This window comes from Haliotis cracherodii, unplaced genomic scaffold (genome assembly GCF_022045235.1).
Source record: "Haliotis cracherodii isolate W230 unplaced genomic scaffold, xgHalCrac1.p SCAF_14, whole genome shotgun sequence".
Classification (NCBI taxonomy): Eukaryota; Metazoa; Mollusca; class Gastropoda; order Lepetellida; family Haliotidae; genus Haliotis; species Haliotis cracherodii.
In genome coordinates this window covers 21,512,188-21,539,877 of record NW_027266269.1, presented here as the reverse complement: position 1 = coordinate 21,539,877, position 27,690 = coordinate 21,512,188, and the positions used below count along the sequence as shown (strand labels likewise).

Sequence of the window (27,690 nt, the reverse complement as noted above, 5' to 3'; positions counted from 1 at the left end):
CAGTTGTAGCGCTAAGACAATCGTAGCTCACATTCTTTAACATAGGCTTACTACAGTCGTTGCGCTAAGACAATCGTAGCTCACATTCTTTAACATAGGCTTACTACAGTAGTAGCGCTAAGACAATCGTAGCTCACATACTTTAACATAGACTTACTACAGTTGTAGCGCTAAGACAATCGTAGCTCACATTCTTTAACATAGGCTTACTACAGTCGTTGCGCTAAGACAATCGTAGCTCACATTCTTTAACATAGGCTTACTACAGTTGTAGCGCTAAGACAATCCTAGATTGATTTGTGGAATGGACCTGATATTTTCTTATGGAGCAATATTAATGCTTTACATTTGTTGTAAGCCAGCCAGCAGGTCATGTGCCTGCATCAGCTGTCTGTGTGTCTGGCAACCCGCGCTGCCAGCATCCTCTCCTTCTCATGCTCCTTCTCCCGCTGCTGAGCCTTCTGTAGCTCCTCCTTCTGCCGCTGCTGCTGCAGTTTTACTGCCCGCTTCTGCAACACATTAACACAATGTAGCTACATTGCCCACCTCTGCAACACATTAACAGAATGTAGCTACATCGCCCACCTCTGCAACACAATAACACAATGTAGCTACATTGCCCGCTTCTGTAACACAATAACACAATGTAGCTTCTCCTGCTACTTCTTTACAAAAAACTCTTCTTGTTAAATTTTGTTTGTTTGTTGTTTAGACCTATTCTACCATGGATCTTCACGGGTAATTTCTTGTTTAAAATCCATTACCAAATTTACCATGACAACACATACCTTGAGCTTGGCGGACTTGTCATGGACATTGGTCATCTCTTTCTTGATGGTGATCAGTTTATTGTAATACCTCCTTGCCTTCAACATCTGGAACATCATCATCATCATCATCATCATCATCATCATCATCACCATCAGTTGCATCACTCCAGTAAAGACTGCTACAATGCTCAGCTGAGTGAGTGAGTGAGTGAGTGAGTTGGGTTTAACGCCGCTTTTAACAGTATTCCAGTTATATCACGGCGTGTCAGCTAAATGTGGGAGGAAAGCCCGAAGTGATGCAGGTCTCAGACGTTTACCACTTCGGTGAAACCCACGAGCACGGGTATGGTGCTGACAAACCTAGAAACATAATCGGGGCAAACCGGGATTCGAACCCACAATCATAGATTTCTGGCGTGCCCAAGGGACGCAATTCTGCACAGCGAATTGCGGCGCCTTAGACGACTGGGCCACCCGTGCCCCCCAATGCTCAGCTGAACTGTCATGACATAACTGTGAATACTGCTCAATAAATTAGCATCAACAAAAGCCATTCCCATAATCATAAGAAATCTCTACGAAAAGCAGACAATATCATGATCATGTGTTTGTGAATCACAATCAAATAATGATACAAGGTCTTCATGAAAAGGTGAGGGTATCCTGCCCATCCGGTGGCACCTGTCACACCCACATGTAAAGCAGCATTAAGCCCAACAGGCTCACAAACAGGTACAGAACACAAGTTTGGGATCTTACTGTCTGGGTGAGTTCCTCCATAGACTGGCATTCCTGGAACTTGGCGTTCTCCTGCTCCACAGTCTCTATAAGGATCTTCTGGTTAGATCTGGAACACATTGTCACCACTGTACACCTTCACACACCACCAACACAAACACACCTTCACACACCACCTTCACACACACCAACACACACACCAACACAAACACACCTTCACACACCACCAACACAAACACACCTTCACACACCACCAACACAAACACACCTTCACACACCACCAACACAAACACACCTTCACACACCACCAACACAAACACACTTTCATGTACCACCTTCACACACCACCAACACAAACACACCTTCACACACCACCAACACAAACACACCTTCACACACCACCAACACAAACACAGCTTCACACACCACCAACACAAACACACCTTCACACACCACCTTCACACACCGACAACACAAACACACCTTCACACACCACCTTCACACACACCAACACAAACACACCTTCACACACCACCAACACAAACACAGCTTCACACACCACCAACACAAACACACCTTCACACACCACCAACACAAACACAGCTTCACACACCACCAACACAAACACACCTTCACACACCACCAACACAAACACACTTTCATGTACCACCTTCACACACACACCAACACAAACACACCTTCACACACCACCAACACAAACACACCTTCACACACCACCAACACAAACACACCTTCACACACCACCAACACACACCACCAACACAAACACACCTTCACACACACCAACACAAACACACCTTCACACACCACCAACACAAACACACCTTCACACACCACCAACACAAACACACCTTCACACACCACCAACACAAACACACCTTCACACACCACCAACACAAACACACCTTCACACACCACCAACACACACCACCAACACAAACACACCTTCACACACACCAACACAAACACACCTTCACACACCACCAACACAAACACACCAACACACACCACCAACACAAACACACCTTCACACACACCAACACAAACACACCAACACACACCACCAACACAAACACACCAACACACACCACCAACACAAACACACCAACACAAACACACCAACACACACCACCAACACAAACACACCAACACACACCACCAACACACACCACCAACACAAACACAGCTTCACACACCACCAACACAAACACACCTTCATACACCGCCAACACAAACACACTTTCACACACCGCCAACACAAACACACCTTCACACACCACCAACACAAACACACATTCACACACCGCCAACACAAACACACCTTCACACACCACCAACACAAACACAACTTTACACACCACCAACACAAACACACATTCACACACCACCAACACAAACACACCTTCACACACCACCAACACAAACACACCTTCACACACCGCCAACACAAACACACCTTCACACACCACCAACACAAACACACCTTCATGTACCACCTTCACACACCACCAACACAAACACACCTTCACACACCGCCAACACAAACACACTTTCACACATCACCTTCACGTACCACCAACACAAACACACCTTCACACACCACCTTCACACACCACCAACACAAACACACTTTCACGTACCACCTTCACAAACCACCAACACAAACACACTTTCACGTACCACCTTCACACACCACCAACACAAACACACTTTCACGTACCACCTTCACATACCACCAACACAAACACACTTTCACGTACCACCGACACAAACACACTTTCACGTACCACCATCACAAACACACTTTCACATGTCATCTTCACATACCAATTTCACGTACACACATTCTCATATATCGCCTTCACATACCACCTTCACAGACCACTTTCACATACCATCTTCACATACCAATTTCACATACACACTTTCACATGTATAGCCTTCACATACCACTTTCATATATAATCTTCACATACTACCTTCACATGCCACCTTCACATATCGACCCGTGAAGATCCGGTTAAGAATTGGTCTTCAGCAACCCGTGCTTGTCGTAAGAGGCAACTAACGGGATCTATAGTCTGCTCGTGACATGATTATTTACAGCTGGAATATTGCTGAGTGCAGCATAAAACAACAAACAAACAAACCTTCACATCCACACCTTCACATAACACCTTTACATGCCACCACATACCACTCTCATACACCAGTTCAAATACACCTTCACATAACACCTTCACAGAACACCTTCACATAACACTTTCAAATTAAAATCTTTACATTATACCTTTAAATTAACACGTCACATGACATCTCCACAGCCTTCAAATACATCTTTGCATACTACATTCCTATACCAAATCAAATTAACACATTCATATAACACCTTCAAATTAACACCTTCACATAACATGCACACATTCGCTGTGTGGAGAAGGGCCCTAACTCACAGAGACTCACATTGATGAGACCCATCAGAAACCTATGTTGGATGTCGTTAGTTGTTGGTTGGTTTGTTGTTTAACGCCGCACTCAGCAATATTCCAGCTATATGACGGCGGTCTGTAAATAATCGAGTCTGGACCAGACAATCCAGTGACTGATATCATGAGCATCGATCCACGCAATTGGGATGACATGGATCAAACAAGTCAGCGAGTCTGACCACCCGATCCCGTTAGTCGCCTTTTACGACAAGCATAGTCGCCTTTACGGCAAGCATGGGTTGCTGAAGACGATGTCACTGATGTCACAATCAACACAAACACACACACACACACACACACACCCCCTCTGAACTTGGTAGTCTTTTAACTTATTACTCCCACTTACAACACTTCGTCTAGTGATGACTTTGATTTATCCAAGTTGGGCAGAAAGGTCTGAAGAAATCCTGAACTTAGGTTTTCAACAATGGCAGGATCAACTGTTATTTCTGGAAACAAAAAACATCATCGGTAAATGCTTCCATAGCAACCTCATTAAAATTAGACATGACCAACCCTCCATAGGTACCATCAGGTGAACTTCCCAATCAGACAGGCTTATTAATTCTTCGTACAGGTGAGCAAAGCATTCAGATCAGCATATCTAACTTCTGTAGCTCAACAACGAATATGAACAACCAGTTCCAAATGGAAATGATAATGGCAGTACTTTAATATTATTGTGGATAATTCATATACCCTTTTGTTTTGGGGCGTCATGGCCTCCACACCCAAAAGGGAGTTCCATCTAAAAGGAAGATCTGTCATATGTTCCAGTTATCTTTCGTTCACCCAGACATTTCAGAATCGAGGTGGTAAAGAAATTCAGCCACATCATCTTAAAAAGCTGACATCTGATGGGCTCTAGGTCAAGGGAGGTCAATGTCTGCTCAGAGTTCACCTGATGCCACCTCAACATGCCATGACAGCCCTCAAAATAGCAACCATTAGGGTGGCCAAATGTGACTTGAATCTATGGTTGGCGACCTAAATTTATCTACTGCTCACCACTTGGCAACCTAAACGTATCTGTTAAAGATATATGTTGGCTCCTAAAAATTAAGTCTTGGCTCCAAAAATATTCATGTTAGGAGTCGCTTGGCTCCCTTGGTTCCCTAACGAAAAAACGAACTTTGAGGGCTGCTTAATGTTAATTGTAACAACATCAGGGAATTGAGAAATGTAGGAATTTGTACTGATATTTGCTCAGACTTAGCGCTACGACTGCTGTAAGTCTATGTTAAAGTATGGTAGTAATGATGATCTTAGCGCTAAGATCACTTTGTGGAACTGGGACCTGGGCTCTGTTCCACAACGCGATCTTAGCGCTAAGATAATCATAACTCCAATACTTTAACATAGGCTTACGACAGTCGTAGCATTACGATCGCTTTGTGGAACGAGGCACAGGTCTACATGGATCTCTTTAGAACTATATAAGCCATACCACGATTGGGGAACACTATCAAAGGGCTTCACACACTGAATTAAGTTCCAGCTCACCCAAGTCAGCATCTAGCTGGTCTTTCTCCAATCTCTTGTCTTGTTCTTCTTCAGCAGTCTCTACAACTTCTGAAGCTTCTTTTTCTTGTGGTTGGTCATCTGACTGCTTTGGAGTAATCTCCCTTTCTGTCTCTTCTGAAATCAGAACATAAGCATGAACCATTAACATTAGGTCAAACTTAACAGAGGTATCTAACTTGAAGGGTGTGTAGGGGGGTGGGTGAGTGAGTGGGTGAGTGAGTAGGTGAGTGGGTGGGTGAGTGGGTGAGTGGGTGGGTGAGTGGGTGGGTGGGTGAGTAGGTGGGGTGGTAGGATGGCTGGGAAGGATGGTTGACTTGAATGCCAAAGTGACTGAGTTCAGTATAATGCTGCTTTAAGTGAGTGAGTATAGTTTTGCATCGCTTTTAGCAATATTCAAGCAATATCACGGCATGGGACACCAGAAATGGGCTTCACACATTTTACCCATGTGGGGAATCGAACCCAGGCCTTCGGCATGACGAGCAAATGCTTTAACCACTAAGGTAGCCCACCACCAAGATGCTGCTTTGCTCAGTATTTCAGAATGTCAGCTTGATGTTGGAGGAAAACCTGAAGTGAAGCAGGACGTTGACCAATTTGGTAAAACACACAAGCAGGGGTATGGTGCTGACAAACTTAGAAACATAATCAGGGCAAGTATAGGATTAGAACCCCGTAGGCTTCTGGCATACCAGAGCAACACCACTTTGCACAGCAAAAACAGCACAAAAAAGCTACTTAACAAAAACATGATTTAAGAACAAACTCTTTCACATGTTTAAAAAGGTAAAAATAACACTGATATAGGCTTGTACATGTTACTTGCACCACATTTCAGTATTTATGTAGATTGTATATTTCCACAACTACCCGAACTTGGTGCTGTTTCCCCCTCATCCTGTGCTTCACTCTCCTGCTTTGCTTCAGGGGTCTGAACCTCACTCATTCTGAGGAGTGTAGCGCAACTGAAACACAAAAGTTTAGGAGAATGTCAGGCAGAGCATACAGGGTTTTACGTGACGCACAAATATAGAGAATAGACAAAGAAAAAAATAAACTGCATCCCGAGGAACACACAATACCGTATTCAACATAATAAGCGCCCAGGGCGCTCTCAAAATTAGAAATAGGGGGCTCTTATTAGAATATTATTTTGGTGAAAAAACCAGAGTTGAAAGATAGATTTCGTGGTTTATGCTGACAGCCTGAAATGTTTATGTACGACGATATATTTTTCTAGAATTTAATTGCCCACAATTAAGGGTGCATATAACACACGAGTGCGTATTGTACGCGAATAAATAAGTCTTGTGAACATTGATCAAGCGGAAGGGGTGCTAATTTGGATTGTTCACTAGCCAGTATATTAGCAAATACCGCCATGGGCGCTTATTACGTCAAATACGGTAATATTAATTTTACCTACATCGCATCACAACAGTTATGGGTGTCTGTTATTTCATCTATCAATCATTACCACTGTCTACTTGATCACTGATTCATTCCAGGCTCTAATGTAATTATCTAAACATACAGCACACTACACCATTTCATTACTTTACAGGACGCTCATATTGCCTGCAAGAACCTTGTAATCTAATTAATGGGGGTCCCCTGGACCCCCACTTTTGTAAGGTAAACCTCTGGCATACATCAGACATACAATGAAGGGTCAAACTGAGTCAGTTATACTGCCCTATAGTCAGAAGCCTGAATCTAGTAAAAATATGCTCGGTCTGGTCAGCTCTGCTAGAATAACTGAATTAACAGGGAGCAAATTAAGTCGATTGATTATGATGCTGACAGACAATTCTTGGCTAGTAGATTAACATGTTTTTGATTTTGGGTAATCATGCAGTCTACCGAGCTCAGGCTGCAGACAGTTATTCTCGCTTCACAGATCTCTCGTGCCTCTTAGATCCTTTGGGTTGGATCTAGTTGTGCTGGGGTTAGGGTAGGTCACCCCAACTCTATCCTTAGCCCTTGGATCCCCTCTCAAATCAAGCACACTTTACAATCATTAGGGTTAGGTACCCCTTTCCAATCAAACATCCCTTCACGATCCTCAGGGTTAGGTACCACTTGCCAATCAAACACCTCTTTATGATCCATAAAAGGGTTAGGCATCCCTTTACAATCCTCAGGGTTAGTTGTGAGGTAAGGTATAGGTTAGCTATCTCTTTTATCAACTTAATCCAATGTAATTTGAAGAAAGTCTGTAAATTTTTATCAAGTTTAGAGATTCGCTAAGAAAATGGCTGCTTCACATGAGCATAAATGTTATCAATTGGGTGCTGATGACTTTGTAAACAAGCACTAATTATTTGTGATAGCGTCCTTGATAGCGTCTGTTGTATTGAGTTGGCTAATCAGACTAACTCAAGACCATTAGCTTCAAGCTGTCAACGTAAGTTCGAGGCACCATGCAGCACTAATTGAAATCCGAAAAAGTGCACCAGGTAGAGTGCACTACTCCCTTGATTTGCAATATATGTCTCAATTGATACTGAGGCTTCTAAAATGTAACTTAAAGATATTATATTTTCTCTGGTTTTACAATATATTATATATCGTATAATTTTAATAATCTTCGATTGTGTTTTTTTTCTCTGCATCGTACAGTTAGTTCTGAGCAGACGTCAAGCTTGCAAGACATTACTTGCAAGAAGTTTGGACTCAATTTACTATCTTTATTTCCGTAATGTCATTTACAGAGGGTACCAATGTATCACCACATAACTGCATTATGCCTTATTTGCTGCTTATCTTCACATAACAGTTGCAAATGTAATACGTCCAATGAGAGAATGTGCGTTTAGACATGGTTTATTCACATAAAAGCACGCATACATGAGCAAAAACGTCTTACCGATGACGATAAGACAGTTGATCGACAGAAACGGTGCATAAAGTTTACATTTCTCGTGACTTAGAGTTACTTGCCCCTGTTTATTCACAATGCTACTATTTATCAACTTATCACAAGTGAATAGAATATTTGTGCAAATAAATGCATGAATGCGTTGATTTTGTGCAGTTCACAATGCAAAGCTATATTATTACTCTCTCTTTTCATTTACAAATAATAAAATGTGTTTTATGGATTGATTTTGCTTGTGTGACATAGAAAGTGATCTCTACAGCTAATACTAGTCGCAGGAGTATGTAATATATGTCCAGAAGTTGAAACATGGCGACTCATTTCGGAACACCGTCTCCATTGTGGGGAAATGGTCCTCAGCCCGGCGGTATACATCAGTTCAATCAGAGCAATTCGTCATGCAGCAATTTTGGAACACAGAGAACCATGTAAGAATCTAACAGTACCCTTTCCAGTAGAAATTGATACGTTTTCCTCATATCTGAACAAGTGGCACTCCAATGCAAAGCTCTATTTTGATTTGTCATGCCGTCGTGCAAAACGTAATTTTCTTTACCCCGATAACTTACCATACGACATCATCGTTGTCATAGTTAAACTGCTAAACCATAACAACAAACACTAAAGTCTGGGAAGGAATTTTACTGTTTTTATTACGTTTTCTTTAATTATTATGATATTGTGTGCGGGATTGTTTTATTGTCCATAATTCGATCATCTTTGTTTTACATGTTCCCGTAAAATTCTGAGATAAATCTGTGTTCTTTCAAGTTTTACATGTTCTAGTTTTATTGAAAAAAAGTGACTACCATGCATGTCCACGTAATTGGTTACATTTGTGCTCAAAGCATTATTAGAACAGACCATGCAGACTAGTGTGTGGCAGGGTGCAGGCCAAAAACGCCACTTCAGCAAAACGTCACCGATTTCTCTGGCGAAAACGGCTACTATGAGTCGGGCGAAAACAGCACCTCTATTTTTAATAATGATAAGAACAATTTTTGTAGTAGTATATATGGTTTATTTACATGGTCACAGTTATCACAGCATGTTGTTGTTTTCTGACATTCTTCTCGCGTGCAACACATCAAATGCCATTGTGAATAATTGTGATCAGACAGCACCATGTTAGGCCTCTTAAATACAGTTTCAGCTTAAATTGAGTAAAGGTACTTAAAACTTCAAAGCGTATAGTGTTTTCACAATAAGTTAACAACACCTCCCAATCAGTCGGCGAGTAAATTGGACTAGGGGTCTAATTTCTTACTTGTTTTATTTCACAATTTCACAATTATTTGTGTTTGTAAGAGACGATGTGAGTTTAATTTCTATTATTTTCCTCAAAGCATGTCATGTTTTCACAATAGGTTGTGTTGCGTATAAGCTAAGTTGGATTATAGTTGGAGTAGAGGCTAATTTCTGATGTAAACTTGTTATAACATCTCACAATTATTTGTGTTTGCAAGTTACCATATAAGTTTAATATGACCTATTTGACCAAGGTAAAAAAAAAATAATGTGCCGTTCTCGCCAGCCACGCTTGAGTCGAGCTTGAGTCGAGGTGCCGTTTTCGCCAATCAGTGCCGTTTTCGGCCGGTGACGTTTTGCTGAGGTTACGTTTTCGCTATGACCCTGTGTGGCAGTAGCATTAGATTGAAGGCCAGAGTTTTTTTGTCATTTGAGAGAGTTGTGTATGATCTATTATCATTGTCATATTTTTTGTTGTCACAACAAATTTACAACACCTTTTTCCCATGTTTATCTTGTTTATTACCACAATTCACCTTCAGTGTTCATGACACAAATTGGACATGTTTGAACTAATGCCAATGGATATTTTATGTTGTCAAGATGAAACATGATGAAATATTTCAAGATTTGCACACACATTCTGTAAATCAGTAATGCAGCATACATACTCTAATGCCACCTGAAACTCCGAGTCATGCTAATGAAGCAAGGCAAGTCAATCAAAACCACACTAGTGGAACAGGTAGAAAGATAGTTGGGTAACAATGCAGTTTACCGGGTGCAGCCCCAGCTCTGCCATCCGCTCATTTACCGCGCCATAGTGCCACTGCGGTCTCGCTATGCCGTTACCGTGCCTCACGCTCCGGTGACTCTCGCTTCACGATCCAGCACCCCTTTTTGGTCTTAGGGAAACTTACACGTCTTTACGATTCAACACCTCTTTTTCGGTCTTAGGGAAACTTACACGTCTTTACGATCCAACACCCTTTTTTCGGTCTTAGGGAAACTTACATGTCTTTACGATCCAACACCCGTTTTCGGTCTTCGGGAAACTTACACATTGTTACGATCCAACATCCCTTTTTCGGTCTTAGGGAAACTTACACGTCTAAACGATCCAACACCCCTTTTCAGTCCTTAGGGTAAGCTTGCTTTGGGCAAGAGTTAGCCATGATTTCTTACCTTTTCAAGCGTAAATCCGGTTAATCCGATTGGTCGGTCATGTTGACATAAACAATGGCAGGAGTGGTTTCAAGAAAAGATGAATGGGAAGATGAATTGATTGTTTACTGAATTACGCATGCATGTTAATGGGGATTTTAATGACCCGTTAAACGAGAACTGATTACATGTGATAGCGCCTGTGGTCCAGTGGTAGAGCAACGGCTAATTAACACATTAATTAGCAGAGCCGGTGAGCCGGTGAAGCGCTTTCGAGCCCCCACAGCGCTAATTGGATCCGAAAAAGTGCACTACTCCCGATAGTTGTTGGCTGCTTCACTGACTAATGAAATACAGCACTTTCACATGGAAATTCCACACAATATCTCGCTGAATGTAGAGTAACAGCCAATATTATCATTATTTTTTTTCAGGTATCCAATTGTAACCGGCACATCAGTTCTAGGCATAAAGTTCAATGGTGGCATAGCCATTGCAGCTGACATGCTTGGGTCATATGGGTCAATGGCTCGTTTCCGTGACATCTCCCGTGTATTGAAGGTGAACGAGACAACAGTGTTGGGCGGTGGTGGAGACTATGCTGACTTCCAGTTTATCCGATCCATCATCAACCAGAGAGTGTAAGTAGTAACTGTTGCAGGGATGCCACTAATGGATAAATGCGGTAGCCATTAAAGTAAGTTGTCTGAAAGACACAAGTCTCTGTCTTGTGACTAAATTACGTACCATAAAGCACGTAACAGGAACTGTAGCGAGAGTCGAAGCCCCGGTCTAGTATCAATCACGTCAGGCACGTCAGACTGTAATATGGCCATGGGGAGGGACACAAAAATGGGTTTCCCTGAACTGTAGAAAGTGCAGTGATTTTCATAACATTACTGAGGCCAGGGTTAAAATTTACATAAGTCTGCTGGTCCTGAGACAAGTAAGCTTCAGGAAGGACTTGTGACATTTCCTTGTGGACTACCAAACTTACCTTATAAGATTCAAGGCTATGTCAGATCTACAGAAAATTATTATGAAATAAGTTTGGAAAAGTAGGCCTAAAATAGTGAAAAGGTTTTTTGGCCCGAGTTGGAATACCAGTACCTGTATCCATTGTAGCTGGATTTACCCCCCCAAAAGTTTGAAAATATTGAGTACTGTAATTCCAATGTGGCAGCTTTACTTATGATATGAATATGATAAAGTGGGATGCTTGTTTCAGTATTGACGAGGAGTGTCTGAACGACGGCTTCAGCTACACCCCCCGGAGTCTCTTCTCCTGGCTCACGCGAGTCCTCTACAACAGGAGAAGCAACTTCAACCCCCTTTGGAACGTGTTTGTTGTTGGGGGAATGGACAAGGATGAACCGTGAGTCTGTTTTACTGGGCCAGCTGTCTTTAAACACATTCAACTGCTTTTGTCCTGCTCTTCTGAGCACATCCTTCACTAATCCAATGTATTAAATCTCTATTCTATTATGATAAATATATAATTCATATCCTGTTATTCACCAACATGTACATGTATATTTCATTTGAGTCCAATTCAAAGGAAACAAAAAGCTTGATATTACCAGTACTCGCCTCGAATTTTGAAAGCACTTGAATTTCTTGTTGCAAAAGGACTTTTCTGTCAATACTAGGTCTTCAGCAACCCATGCTTGTTGTAAGAAGCAACTATGCTTGTAGTAAGAGGTGACTAATTGGATTGGGTGGTCAGGCTCAGTGACTTGGCTGATGCATGTCATCGTATCCCAATTGTGATCGATGCTCATGTCAATCACTGGATTGTGTGGTCCAGACTCGATTATTTACAAACCACCGTCATATAGCTGGAATATTGCTGAGTGCGGCATTAAAAAACAAACAAACAAACATCCTCCACAAAATCATGCATGTCATCTTATACCAATTGCGTAGATTGATGCTCTTGACATCAGTCCCTGGGTTGTCTGTCCAGACTCGATTACTTGCTGACGGCCATCATTGTGCTCGAATATTGCTGAGTTTGGCATCCAACAACAACAAAAAACAACATGATATTGCTGGAATATAGCTATAAGTATCCTAAATTCAAACTCACTCTGGGGCGGTCGGGTAACCCAGTGGTTAAAGCGTTAGCTCGTCACGCCGAAGACCCGGGTTCAATTCCCAACATGGGTACAACGTGTGAAGTGCATTTCTGGTGTCCCCCGCCATGATATTGCTGGAATATTGCTAAAAGCGGCATAAAACCATACTCACTCACTCAAACTCACTCCTAAATTTTTCTAGTCTCAGCCCAGCAGACTTTTGTTCATTTTGAACTCTGAAATCTCCATCTCTCACTGAATTGTTCCACTGAGTTTGAGTTGGTAATTTCTTTTGTTACAGATTCCTGGGTTATGTAGACAAGATTGGTGTAGCATACGAGTCAACAACAATAGCCACTGGTTATGGAGCCTACATTGCTCAGGTAAGACATTCAATGATGATTGGCCCAGATTCTCTCGCGATTTCTTCTTATTTCTTTTCTTTGATATATTCTTGTCTCTCTAGCACTGAGATCAGCTGAAACAACCTGTTGAAATCTTTTTGAAGTTTCATTACTTACTGTTGTCTACTTGTAACTGTTCTTTTGAAAGCCATTTACAGACAAGGTAGAGAGCTAGATTCATTTTCAGATCTTGTTTCCTGTTTTAACCAAAGGTTGCTTCTCAGATTTAGTTGAACACACAGCACTAAAATGGCCAGGGAGCAATTTATCAAATCAGTAATTTCTTTACACAAGTGGTAGAGTGTCCTCCCGGTACTTGTTGCCCTATCGGGTTCTTGGCACTGAGGGGCTAAAACAATGCCTGGTTGGCTCAGAGTCAGTACACTGTGTCTGAGTGGGGTATTCGTGTTAAGCTGCGTCATGGTATCTCAGTGGTCTGGCACTATAAAACCAGCATCAGTCCAGACTAGAACAAGCAGACACACACACGCATGTCGCGAAATAAGTGCAATAATCGCAAAGTTAAACCCCATTTAAACTCACATTACCTTTTCTGCAGTAAGAGAAAGAAAAATGGTGGAAGGTAAACATACAGTGCATTCTTGCCATAATAATGTATTAGGCTTGTTCCATGAATGATTTGTCTTATGCTGTTATTTTTAAGCATAATTATTTTCTAAATTAAATGGGTCCTGGTGATCTTAGAGCTAAGTCGATTGTAACTCCCATTCTTTAACACTGACTTACTACAGTCGTAGCGCTAAGATCGCTTTGTGGAACGGGGCCCAGAGCTTTCCTTTTTTCATGTCTGTAGTACTTGAATCTAGGGACCTTCTAAACAGTGATAGAAAGTGACGGTTTTAGTCCACTGGTCCTTATGATGATAACATATAGCAAAACCCTTAATAATAGCAAGTTTTATCTAGTCCTTATGATATCTTAACTATTGGCCAGCTTGGCAAGGACTACAGGACTAGTGCCAATTTCCAACGCTGTTCTAAGTCTTATATAACCTTTAGCTATTAGGTTCATGACTGAGACCTCTGGACTACTCTTGTTGGATTTCTGACACTTCATATTCAGCATTAGAAATTTAGTGTGGGAAGGGAGTGGATGTCTTTGAAGTTTTTTTATCTCGTGTTTGAAGTTTTTTTATCTCGTGTTTGAAGTCAAATTATTTCCCCTTACTCTTTATTTTCTAAAATAAGGATTATTACAAGCACACGTCACTTTACACAAACATATATCACATTGTTGACACTTCCAGCCAATCATGAGAGAGGCGTTGGAGAAGAAGCCCGACATCAGCCAGGAGGAGGCGGAGCAGCTGCTGGACCGATGTCTGCGCCTGCTGTACTACAGGGATGCCAGGTCTCTCAACAAGGTACATAGTACACTAGTGAGTGAGTGAGTGAGTTGGGTTTAACGCCGCTTTTAACAGTATTCCAGTTATATCACGGCGTGTCAGCTAAATGTGGGAGGAAAGCCCGAAGTGATGCAGGTCTCAGACGTTTACCACTTCGGTGAAACCCACGAGCACGGGTATGGTGCTGACAAACCTAGAAACATAATTGGGGGATTCGAACCTACAATCATAGGTTTCTGGCATGCCCAAGGGACGCAACTCTGCATAGCGAATTGCGGCGCCTTAGACGACTGGGCCACCCATGCCCCCACATAGTACACTATGTGTAGTGGTGTTACATGTCTCGCTTAACACACTGTGTTTCAGAGATAGATGGCCTCAGACTACTTACAGTGTATGCGTTTACGTCATCCCATTTACAAAATTAAGCAATGAATAAAACTGGGACCCCAAAAATAACCTACAAGAGTCCCCCTAATGTGTTAGAAATTATATTTCAATTTAAATAATGTTACCTCATGCATGAATTATTGTTTGTTTGTTTTTTTTAGTCTCTCTGCTCGTCCCAAAAGCCGAGAAACAATCATCATATCCCATCATGTTTCACTTCCATGTCTGTAACAGTATTGCTGATTGGTTTAGAAAATGGAAACAATAGCAGAGCTTGTAACATTATGTTGTCAATGTCACGTCCATGTAACAGAAGATGCAAAAAATTCAAGCAAAAGAATGAGATTAAACACAAAATTTGGAAAGTAACAGTAATTTGGAAGGATGTAATTTACCAATCAGAAAGGTGTTTACATAAGTATTTTGGAAGAATCAGATTACTATTGTGGATTTGAACAATAAAACAATTTGAGAACCACTACATGTGACACAGTTAATAACTTCTATTTCATTGCACATATGGTAAGAGGCGACTAACGGGATCGGGTAGTCAGGCTCACTGACTTGGTTGATGCGTGTCATCGATCCCAATTGCATGGATCGATGATCATGATATCAATCACTGGATTGTCTGGTCCAGACTCGATTATTTACAGGCCGCTGTCGTATGTCTGGAATATTGCTGAGTGCGGCGTTAAACCACAAACAAACAAACAAACATTGCACATATGGAACTCAGTTCTTATTATGAGTGTGTTTTCTTTCAGTACCAAGTCGCCATTGTGACAAAGGACGGAGCTTCTATCAAGGGACCTATAGTATCACAGACCAACTGGGAGGTGGCTCATATGATCAAGTAAGTGTTGTAAAAGATTTTAGAAGATGGTACTTGTTACCCTGCCTGGCGTGCAGCATTATGTGGGTAAATCAAGGACTGGTCGGCTCAGAGTCCGAATACTGTGTCTTAGTGGAATATTCATGTTAAACTGCCGTGGTATCTCAGTGGGCTACTATTATAAACTCTGCATTTGTACGGACAAGTACGCGCACGCATGCACGCGCACGCTCACACTCACACTTTGAACACTGGGGTTATGACAAGATCCCAAAACTTTCTTGGTTATTTTTAGAACACTGCCTTGTTTTAAATATTCTTAGGTGTTGTGAGTGTCCAGGAAGGGAACAAGTAGGACTCATTGCTTGGAAGCTGTGATTATGCAGTTTGTATTAGATATTTAAATGAAATAGGCACATTTTAGCTTTATTTAAAAAGGGCTAAAATAAGGTAGTGTTTCTGGTCTTTTGATTTACAATTGTCGTATTTTTTAGGGAAAGTACATATATTTGTCTCTGCAAAAGATCCATGGAGACAATTGGCTTGCTGTTTGGGGGCTTACTTGATGTAAAAAATTACAGTTGTCTTTGGCATGTGAAGTCTTTCTATTAGAGAAATACATCATAATTGAACTGTCATCATTTGGAATCATGTTTGTTATATTTTCAATATTTCCATGTCATTTGTTTTCCAATGTGTCATGTTTGTTTCAGGGGTTACGAATGAACTTCATGTGTCCCAGGGTTAAAATCTCATTGAGAAGAGAGAGGCTTGTTTCACTACACTACACATTTCAACTAGAACCTGTACAAGCAATGACAAGTTCTCCACGATCAAGGCTGATACAAATATTTGGACACTACTCATCCCTTCATATGTAACAATACCATTCTACTTGGCGACATAAATATTTGTACTACATAATTTCCGTGTCGACCTATTGACATCATTAGTCACATGTCTGCTGTGTTGCAGGACATTTGAGACTTGTAAAAAAAAATTCATTTAAGTTAGAAACAATATTTTGGAAGTGCTCAGTGGCACCAGTTTTCATGAAAACCGGAGGTCAAAGTGGATGTGTCTAAAGATCGGATCCCAGTTGCTTAGGTGTACTGTAAGTCTCTTTTGTCATTCATGTCATGCTAATAAATTATCATTTGTTCATTTTTGTATTCGTGTTATTCTTCCAATGTTTGTTGTTTATCGCCACACTACGCAATATTCCAGCTATATGACAGCAGTCTGTAAATAATCGAGTCTGGACCAGACAATCCAGTGATTGACATCATGAGCATCCATGTACACAATTTGGATACGATGATATGCATCCACCAAGTCAGCGAGTCTGACCACCTAATGCTGCCTCTTACAACAAGCATGGGTAGCTGATGAACAATTCTAACTGGACCATGCTCCAAAGTTAAAATGTTAATTAGGCCGAAATATATGAAAAATGTTAGGTTCATCTTCCTGTCACAAATGACTGTAAAGATCATCTCAGTGCTAAGATCGCTTTGTAGAACAGTCCCTGGATGAGATTCCCCAGCTGGGTACTTTGGGTGAATCCAAAATGTACCCAGTCTCGCACTGAATTTGCTGTAATATTGCTAAAAGTGGCACACAAATGCAGACCCAGAAGATGATGACCATCTGACCCACTCATCCCCAGCAGGAGTTGGAACAGGAAAAGTTCTGGCCTTGCAACCCACAGGGCTGATCCATCATCAATCCTTAGGACTAAACCTAGGACTTCAGTGAAAAACTCCCTCCTTGACCAGTTGAACTGTTGGTTGGTTGGTTGGTTTGTTGTTTAACGCCGCATTCAACAATATTCCAGCTATATGACGGCGGTCTTTAAATAATCAAGTCTGGACCAGACAATCCAGTGATTAATATCATGATCATCGATCCATGCAATTGGGATCGATGACATGCATCAACCAAGTCAGCGAGCCTGACCACCCGTTTATCGCCTTTTCCGACAAGTATAGTTACCTTTTACGGCATGCATGAGTGCTGAAGACCTATTCTACCCCGGAATCTTCACAGGTCCCAGATGAACTATGTTAACACTGCTTTGACAAGTAGGTCCTAAGCTCAAGGAAGGCCAGATGTCACAGAGTTGACATGTTGACTGCCAACATACCCGGGAGCACAATCCTGGCACAACCAAGGGAAGCAACTGCAATGACTCCGACCACTGAGCCACCTACAGCTTTACCATATCACAGAACAAAACATTTACACCAAAAAACATTTATTCTCAGAATGAAAAAAAGATGTCGGAAACATCATTTACAATAATGAAATGTACATGTAATTATCTTATATATTGTATTTGTGATAAATACCTCTGACAAGCTTACTATTTTGCACTCGTCAACATTTCTCCCAGTCACACCCTGACTATTCTGTCCAAGCATGCTTGAGATGTGAGTTTGACCATTCACTGCATTTGATTGTTTCCATGGTTACTGATAACCAGCTTTCATTCAAGGTAGTGGAAAATGTCTTTGAGCCTGCTAGTACCAATTAAACCGGGTGTTTTTTAAAAAGGGGAAGTTCACTTAAAAAAAATAATTGAAGACAATGGCTTTTGCTTTTCTTTGAAAAAAACTGTCCGTACAAGACAATGGTAGACAAACAGCTCCATGAATACTTGTCAATTCGCCTTTAACTGGCCATTCAGCCGCATATCTTCACAATAAGAATGGAGCATACTGACAAATGTGTTCTTGTAAATGAATGTCATAATATTAAATTCTTTTGTTTGGAAACCATGCATATAACTTCTGTACGACGGTGATAATTTTTGCATGAGAATTACAAATGCAGCAATGCTGCGCTTTAGAATGAACTCCACACAAGAATCTTCAATGTAAGCCCCTCACACAATCAAACATCAGCTGATCAACATTGGGAAATAACGGGATGAACCTTTCTCACTCGTGTCATGACGGCCCATGCATTTCATGTTAATCACCATGCCTGATTTATGAGAAAATCATAACTGCAACCGTTATTACTTTCAGGTGTTGTTTTGGGGGATGTAAATCACAAAGAAAAGCATTCAGATATGTGAAACAGAAATATGGTAATTATTTAATTAATTTAATTATAGATATTTGATCTCATGATATACAAGAAAAAAATGTACATGTTTGTAAAACGCTCACCCAAATAATCATTACATGATGTATCTTAGGCTTTGGAAAAAGCCCCCAATCCCATTTGTCATGTCTATAGTAATCAATCCATACACGTTACTTTGACAAAATGAATGAGAATTATTATTAAATACTAAGTTTTCCCTCCATATTCATAGCCTAGCAGTTGTCATTCGACAGAAATGCATTTTGATTCCATGCAAGATCTCATAATTTATGGTGACTTGAATTACTAAAAATAGAATAGGGATTACCCCAAATCTTGGCCAATCAGATGTCTCCATTTGTTGGCACCTAGTAACATTATTTTAGCTAACATAATCAGAAGAAACATGAGAAAACACATGTCTTAAATTGTGAAAAGGACATTTACCCAAACATGACAACTACAAGCAATGAAAATATCTATACCTTCCACAGAGACCGTCAAAGCTAAATAGCCATCCCAAAACATCACCCCTCAACATGGCAATGTACAAATGATACACGGTTGTCAGGCAAGATGCATATGGACAAACACAGCCCAGGCTTCAAATTCAAGAATTTCTTCCTGCCACAAACAAGATGGCCGACTGGACGTCCATGTTTTTCAGTATGGATGGATTGTAGCTGCTTTTCCCCACCAACACTGGAAAACACAGAAAATGATCATGTTATTAGTATTTTGGTTTGTCAGCAACTATAAGTTATTTTCCTGGAAAGCAATATTTTCAACATGACAACAAAGGATATGGATTGGTAAGGACTCTGACCCATCAGAAGCAGCAAGTTTAAATGTTACGACTTAAATAAAGCGCTCAGATCTCAAATATGCCCATAATCTTTATAGGTGCCTAGTACTAACCCCAAAATGTACATGACAATTCATATTTTCTTGCACATATTAGAGACAATTTTTACAGAAAATATAGCAGTGTACCAAGGGTATGTAACTGCCTTGTAACTCTTATGTCTTAGTTTCCTGGAGATCTGAACTAATTATGTTCTCTACCACTCAATCTGACAAACAAATTTAACTTGAGTACGGTATTAACAAGCAACCTCCTTTGTGAATATTCTAAGCAACCAGTATGCTTGTTACGGCAAATACAGTATGTCCAAATGCCCTACATCCTCTACAAATTCATCTTGGGTCAAAGACTTGATCATGTTCAAATATGAGAAATATGCTTTCAAAAAAACTCTAAAAGTCCAAAACCTGCAAATGAAAAAAAGTCAAGTTCTCACTTATATGAACACATCTGACAGCTTTCACAATGAATAATGATTTGTAAGGGTTTTCCACATTTCTTAAATTATAAGAGTCATTATCATACCTTCTTCAAACTCCAAATTATGTTTTGGCCTAGACTCGTCTTCTGAGATTGTGAGGGAATACACATACTATTTTCCAAATATGCGCCCAGTAAAGATCCTGGTTAGAGTAGGTCTTCAGCAACCAATGCTTGCTGTAACACTATGCTTGTTGTAAGAGGCGACTCACAGGATCGGTCAGGTTCGCTGACTTGGTTGATGCATGTCATCTTATCCAAATTGCATGGATCTATACTCATGACATCAATCACTGGATTTTCTAGTCCAGGCTCGATTAATTACAGACCGCCATCATATAACTGGAATATTGCTGTGTGTGGTGTTAACCAAACCAAATGTGCAGTTACCACATAACTGCATGGGTTCAAGAGACGTTTTAGTATTTTTAAGACACACAGGTTTGTTTCTTGTTTAACACCTTACTCAACAATATTCCAGTTATATGATGGCGGTCTGTAAATAATCGAGCCTGGACTAGAAAATCCAGTGATTGACATCATAAGCATCAAAAACCACAATTGGAATACCGTAGGATACGATACAACATTTATTACCCAAGTCAGTGAGGCTGACCTTATGATCCTGTCGCCTCTTGCAAGCATGGGTTGCTGAAGCCTAATTCACAAGTAGTAGGGGTGTCACGATCAATCAACATCTCGATATATTGCTATTGGTAAGCACTTAAAGTCAATAAATGAATTGTTAAATCAGTTTCCGATCAATAGTATCGATTTCAGTTAGGAATATCGATAGTTTTGATTGTATTTACCATATCAATAAAATACATGCAATGCTGTTCAAATTTGTTTTTCTTTTCATCATGAGTGGTAGTAATTTACATGTGGTAATGTGGAAGTTTCTTTTTCTTAAATCATTAGGGTAAAGGAAAAACAAATCAGTCATATCTCAAACTTAACTTTTTATTTGTTGTTATGGTTATCACATTCAAAGGACACTTCAGTTCCAAGTTTTAATTCAACTCTAAAATCCATCTAAAATGATACACTGAAAACTATTGATATTTATCGCAACAGTTTCTTTCAATATCAATAGTTATCGCAATAGTGATTTCCAGGCCAATAGTCACCCCTAACAAGTAACAACTCACCCATGAGAATTTTTTCCACATCCAGATTCCTTCAGTATTAATGTGGCTGATCCTGTCCTGAAATGATAAATACCATTTGTGACTACATTCATTCAAATTCTGCATCTTTTGTGCATTAACGGCAAAGAGAACCAGGGCAAGATGAGGTGAAATCGATTTAAATATGTGTTCGAGATTATTGCTCTGGCATAGCTACGTAAATGCATGTGTGGCTGCTTGTACAGAGACAGACACGGCAACTAGTCTGTTAACCCCAGTTGCCAAGATTAGTGAAAATCTAGAGGAACTAGTTGTTTTGCCAAAGCCACTAGAAATGAACTGCGGATTGGTTGGATTTGACAAATGCTGTCTTCCCTAGTACTAGGTGAGGTGAAATGGGGTTTAATGTCATGATTTTTGCACCTATATAGCAACGTGCATGCACGTACTAGTCCGGACTGATGCCGATTTTATAGTGCTAGCCCACTAAGATACCATGCCGCAGTTTAACATGAATACCCTACTCGGACACAGTATACTGACTCCAAGCCGACCAGTCCTTGTTTTAGCCCCTTAATGACGAGCGCCAGATAGGGTAACAACAAGTACCATCTTTTACCCATGGTATGACGCGGCCTTGGATCGAACCCCGGACCTTCCACTCTCCGGACGTACGCTCTACCACTAGCCCCCTGTTGTACTAGCCTGGTCTAATTCCCACTAAGTTACCATGACACAGTTTAATAAGCCTCAGTTGGACACTCCACTCAGACACGGGATACTGACTCCAAGCTGACAATTCTTTGTTCATGCCCTTAATGCCGAATGCCAGGCCGGGTAACAATAAATAGCCTCATTTAATATCTTTTGGAAAGAGACTGCCGGGAACCACCGACCTTCCTTTCTCCAGGCTGAAGCTCTATGCACTGCACCAAGTAAGCCAGAGACTATTTTACAATTCTAGGCAGTAACAAGACACCTTGTCGCGATAATACATTTCACGATAGTAAGCATGGTAAGGTGAGACACTGGATATTATACAAGACTGGATTCCACATTCCTTGTACTTGAATGTCTTTTAGGAGATAAATTTGATGTAGTCCCACTGTAGAGAAGATGCCTCTTATTTTAATTTTGATCAAGCATTCTTCAATATCACGGTAGAATGACTGTTAAAATGATAAATCTTTGGACCCGAATATTTGTCTAAACCTGTGGTGGCTAGATAATTCTTTGGACCAGAATATTTGTCTAAGCTAGTGTTAGCTAAATAAATCTGTGGACCAGAATATTTATCTAATTTTGTTTTGGCTAGATAAATCTTTGTACCAGAATATTTATCTAATTCTGTATTGGCTAGATAAATCTGTGACAGACAAGAATAACTGTCTAATCCTGTGTTAACAAGTCTTGAGGCTACCTTTCCCATCACAGGCCACGATCTTCACTTTGTCCACCTTGGCAATGTCCTGCACCGGTCCTTCTCTGAACTTGACATTGTTCAATACAAATGTCCATACATTGTCACAGAAGCGGTAAGTGTTCAGGGAGCCCTGCAAACAACACAAAAATCGTTAGCACAAGGGTTGTAATATTAGTTTTGTTGGTTTGTTGTTTAACGCCAGACTCAGCAATATTCCAGCTATATGACGGCGATCTGTAAATAATCGAGCCTCGACCACACAATCCAATGATTAATATCATGAGCATCGATCCACACAATTGGGATCGACAACAAAATAATAGAGTCTGAATCAGACAATCCAGTGACATCATGACCATCGATCTACGGAAATGGGATTCAATGCAATGCATCCACCAAGTCAGCGAGCCTGACCACCCTATACTGTTAGTCACCTCTTAAGACAAGCATGGGATGCTGAAGACCTATTGTACCCCGGACCTTCAGGGGTCTAATTTGTATGTGATCTATGCAACTGGGATACAATGACATGTGTCACCTGACCCTTACCCCCTATTCCCGCTATATGCCTCTAATATCATATCTTTAATTCCAGTAAGTGAATTTTTATTAACATTTGCTGTAGACTTGAGGCCGATATTTGGCCTCTATGGATGCCTAGCTTCCTGTAAATCACTGAATATTTCCAATATGCAGTTTTTCATTAAGGAGGTAAGAGCGGTCTGGGGCTGGTTCAAACTGATTACTTTCTGGGACTATACACAAACTGTGTGATTCGATATATATCATGATTTCTAGCTCACGATCAAATATGTATCACAATACTTGCACGTGCTCTTATCTGTGGTGCGTAAGTCATCTTTTTCATACACAGGATGGCCAAATACCTGGCATACTAATGATTTACAGCAGGCGGTGTCAAGTATGGCACAATGGATGAAAATATTTATGTTTTCACTACTCATTTTTACTAGTAATGAGTGTTTGGTGTAACATTTATTGAAGATAACACTTAAGGTAAGAATAGATACTCTTAAGTCAGTGTGAGATTGTGATCAATACTTGTAAGAAGTAAAACAATCCCGATCCACAATCCCACCATGATTACTTACCGAGAAGGATATCTTTGACTTGACTCTGTTAGCAAGAGCATTATTGATGGCTTTGTCAAACTGTAGCAAGACCTTGAGAGCTAGGCCTGGCGATATCTGACCACACTGCAAGAACAAGAACAAGAACATGCTCACGTACTTGTATATCTAATATTGACATGTTAAAATCATGAGCTGGCATCATATGTTGTAGATTCGATGATGAATTTTAAAATAATAGCATATTTGAATTACTAGAGATATCAACTGAGACACAGCAATAGGAAGAATAAATCAATGTCGTAATTTTAAAACTGTGAAGACAATACTGCAAATATTGTATTCTACAAAATAGCGCCCAGGGAGCTCTCAAAATTAGAAATAGGGGGCTCTTATTAAAATATTGTTTTTGTGAAAAATCGTTGAAAGATCGTTACTTTCGTGGTTTAGGCTGACAGCCTGAAAAGTTTATATACGACAGATATATTTTTCCAGAATTTAATTGCCTATAATTAAAGGTGCATATAACACACGAGTGCGTATTATACACAATCAAATTTAAGTCTTGTGTACATTGATTAATCGGAAGGGGTGCTAATTAGGATTGTTCACTTGCCAATATACATGTATTGGCAAATATCGCCATGGGCGCTTATTAGAGCGGGTCGCTTATTAGGTCGAATACAGTATGTGACTTTTTACAAGTGACTAATGGAGTGAGGGAGAGGGCACTCACATAGTCAAAATGTGAATTATGACAATGCAACTATAAATTATGAACAGCGTTAGAAATTGGCACTAGTCCGGTAGTCCTCGTCAAACTGCCCAATGATTAAGGTATCATAAGGACTAGTATATAAGGCTTTTGCTACTTGTTATCATTATAAGGACTAGTGGACGAAAAATGTTAGTTTCTACCACTGATGAGACAAAACGTTAGGTAACATTTCAGCTAATCGCACTAATTGGCTCAAGATGCCGAATGAGTCTTTCTGGTGCCTCTTTGATCATTAGTGTTAGTTGTATTGGGGTTAGGGCAGGTTATCACCAACTCTATCCTTAGTCCTTGGATCCCAATTCCATATTAATTATATTAGCACCCCTTTACAAGTATTAGGGTTTGGTAGCTCTTTCTGATTAAACACTTCGCGATCCTTTGGGTAAAGCACCCTTTTATGATCGTATGGGATGGTTGTGCTGTTGGGTGTGGGTTGGTTGTGCGGTTGCGTGTGGGTTAGCTATCTCTTTTAAAGAATTAATCAATGTAATCTGAAGAAAATCTGTATAATTTTCATCAAGTCTCTAGGAAAATATGGATACTGCGCCTGAATTCGTATGTTTTACATCAATCGTAAATCACTGGTGCCTGTAAACGGTTCAGTGGTCGACACATGTATATAACCAGCTGTTCATCTTCTGTTTATTCAGTCTATCAGCCTCTCCGGTCGAAACACTGACTTCTTTACATTCGTAACATTAATTTCCCGTGTATTAGCCAATTTTTAAACAGTCATTGTTACGTTACTAGGGTTAGTGAATCTAACAAACGTGGACGAAGACGAAAGGAATTGGACCACCGCGAATAGTTTTACCTGTATCAGCTCATCAAGACTCTCCTGCAGCGTGTGCCCGAGGGTTGTGTTTCTGTACAGCTGGTAACTCATACTTATACCATGTACAATCAATTGATGTATGAATCAACGGTCTAAAAGTCTTGCAATGCAACAATGGATCAGCGCTGGCTTTGAAAATGCTCTGTCAGAAACCTTGTTGTAACCGGAAATGCAGGTGTGCGAAAGCTCATTGACAGCGCGTGCTACTCACGCTGCGCGCCTTTTGATACAGTAAGGGAAAAGGAAATCAATGTTTGGAGACTTCCCTGATAATATTCCCCATACGAATATCATAGGATTTCCTGAATGCAAGGGGCATCTGTTGTAAAAATATGTTTATTTTTTTAACAGGTTGATACCGGAGCTGTGTCGAGTTTCTTACACAATCTTAGTATCAATGAAAAAATGAAATGATGGACAAATGTGTGCGTGGAATGTTATTTTGTACAAATAATATATACTGTTAAATGTTGCGTAAGGAAAGGTAGACGTGAATGTTTCGATGCAGCTTGTGCTAAAGTGTTGGATGACAATATATTTTTCATATCAAAAGACATTCTATATTCTCAATACATACTCCCCACAAACAATGGATGGTGACAACATTTTCAGTAATTGTCTTTTCAGCAAACAGTTAATTGTTCTATTATTTTCATTGTTTGCAAAGAGGCCCAACCGGACGTGATATGAACCCATTGTCGCAAATAATTGAAGATGACGTAGCCCATTGTTCATGACGTCATAATCATTTCATGTGACGTCGTTCCAATAACAGAGTAACTGAGCTGAAAATCAGAAAACCCACATTTTAAATAATTTCTCAAACGGGTAATACAGCGCATAACCTACTCGCAACACTGAAATTCCGATTATATGTGACCCACAAGGAGAAAAGTGACCTTATGGGTACTAGTATACAATATTGTGCTGTGACGTCATAAAGAAAATCACCATGTGTGCGAACTGTAAAAACAATTTCGATTCTACTCTCGATAATTCGTAATGTACTAAAAAAACATCATTTCAAAACATTTCAATAATGTCTACTTTCAGTTTATCCGACATTATTTCTGAAAACAGTAGTTATTACATTCGCAGTTATAAGTCTGAAAATGGACCTTTGCAGAAAATTAGTGCAAATGTTTGATGTCACGTATCTCGGTAATAAATATGAATTGAAGCTTGTGAATTGTATTTTTGTGTTCCTAAGATCCCGTAGCTTTAAAATGTAATGAGAAGTCAAAATGTGATTTTTCACCCATAAGGTCCCATATGTCATGGTTGGTGACACATGTTTCTCATGACTACATGTTGAAAGTTCCTCGCCAATGTTCGGAACTTGCAAAAATGATTCACTCGGGAAAGCCCGAAGTGATACAGGTCTCAGATGTTTTCACTTCGGTGAAACCCACGAGCACGGGTACGGTGCTGACAAACCTAGAACCATAATCGGGGCGAACCGGGATTCGAACCCACCATCATAGATTTCTGACGTGCCCAGGGGACGCAACTCTGCACAGCGACTTGCGGCGCCTTAGACGACTGGGCCACCCGTGCCCCCGCAGAAATAAGGATTCCTTTGAGCCACAATCATAGACTAACATATAGTCTCTGAAATGAACATATCATACAGAAAATAAAAATCTAATAAAAAGGGAGCCCAGTGATTCTCTTCATTTTCAGCCTGATACTGCAGTAATCTAGACTTGCCAAACATTATAGACTTGCATGGGCTGTAGTTGATATAAATGTATCAGGGTCTGTAAGACAGACTACCACAATCACACAATCCCCGAACAAGTATACATCATTACAACTGTAACAAAATAAACGGCAATGCGAGCAAACCCAAGCGACAATATTCAAACTGTCCAGACCACTTCCGTGGTTTCGTGGTAGAGGGAGGTCCGAGATTCGATCCCCATACCAAAAGACGTTAAAAGATGGTACTTGTTGTTACCCTGTCTGGCGCTCGGCATTACAGGGCCAAAACAAGGACTGGTCGGCTCGGAGTCATTATACTGTGTCTGAGTGGGATAATCATGTTATTCATGGTATCTCAGTGGGCTAGCACTATAAATAGGCAT

General features: G+C 40.4%; 3 protein-coding genes across 3 annotated transcripts; 1 reads left to right on the top strand and 2 right to left on the bottom strand.

Moving 5' to 3' along the window:
• Positions 1–175: 175 nt before the first annotated feature.
• Positions 176–8,466, bottom strand: LOC139461093 (biogenesis of lysosome-related organelles complex 1 subunit 6-like). Its single transcript, XM_071242622.1, has 7 exons — positions 8,412–8,466; positions 6,413–6,507; positions 5,522–5,656; positions 4,365–4,467; positions 1,530–1,617; positions 789–875; positions 176–509 (listed from the first exon to the last, which is right to left on the bottom strand). The coding sequence occupies exons 2-7, from the start codon at positions 6,486–6,488 to the stop codon at positions 384–386; spliced, it is 615 nt and encodes a 204-aa protein (XP_071098723.1). The 5' UTR covers positions 6,489–6,507; positions 8,412–8,466; the 3' UTR covers positions 176–383.
• A 257-nt stretch (positions 8,467–8,723) lies between these two features.
• LOC139461090 (proteasome subunit beta type-4-like) lies at positions 8,724–17,072 on the top strand. Its single transcript, XM_071242617.1, has 7 exons — positions 8,724–8,851; positions 11,270–11,476; positions 12,064–12,210; positions 13,215–13,296; positions 14,585–14,701; positions 15,841–15,929; positions 16,622–17,072. The coding sequence occupies exons 1-7, from the start codon at positions 8,733–8,735 to the stop codon at positions 16,632–16,634; spliced, it is 774 nt and encodes a 257-aa protein (XP_071098718.1). The 5' UTR covers positions 8,724–8,732; the 3' UTR covers positions 16,635–17,072.
• A 1,407-nt stretch (positions 17,073–18,479) lies between these two features.
• LOC139461095 (transcription initiation factor IIA subunit 2-like) lies at positions 18,480–25,811 on the bottom strand. The gene is made up of 5 exons (XM_071242623.1): positions 25,583–25,811; positions 24,012–24,116; positions 22,897–23,029; positions 21,498–21,554; positions 18,480–19,703 (listed from the first exon to the last, which is right to left on the bottom strand). Exons 1-4 carry the CDS (start codon positions 25,652–25,654, stop codon positions 21,535–21,537), a joined length of 330 nt encoding a protein of 109 aa, XP_071098724.1. The 5' UTR covers positions 25,655–25,811; the 3' UTR covers positions 18,480–19,703; positions 21,498–21,534.
• Positions 25,812–27,690: the final 1,879 nt, after the last annotated feature.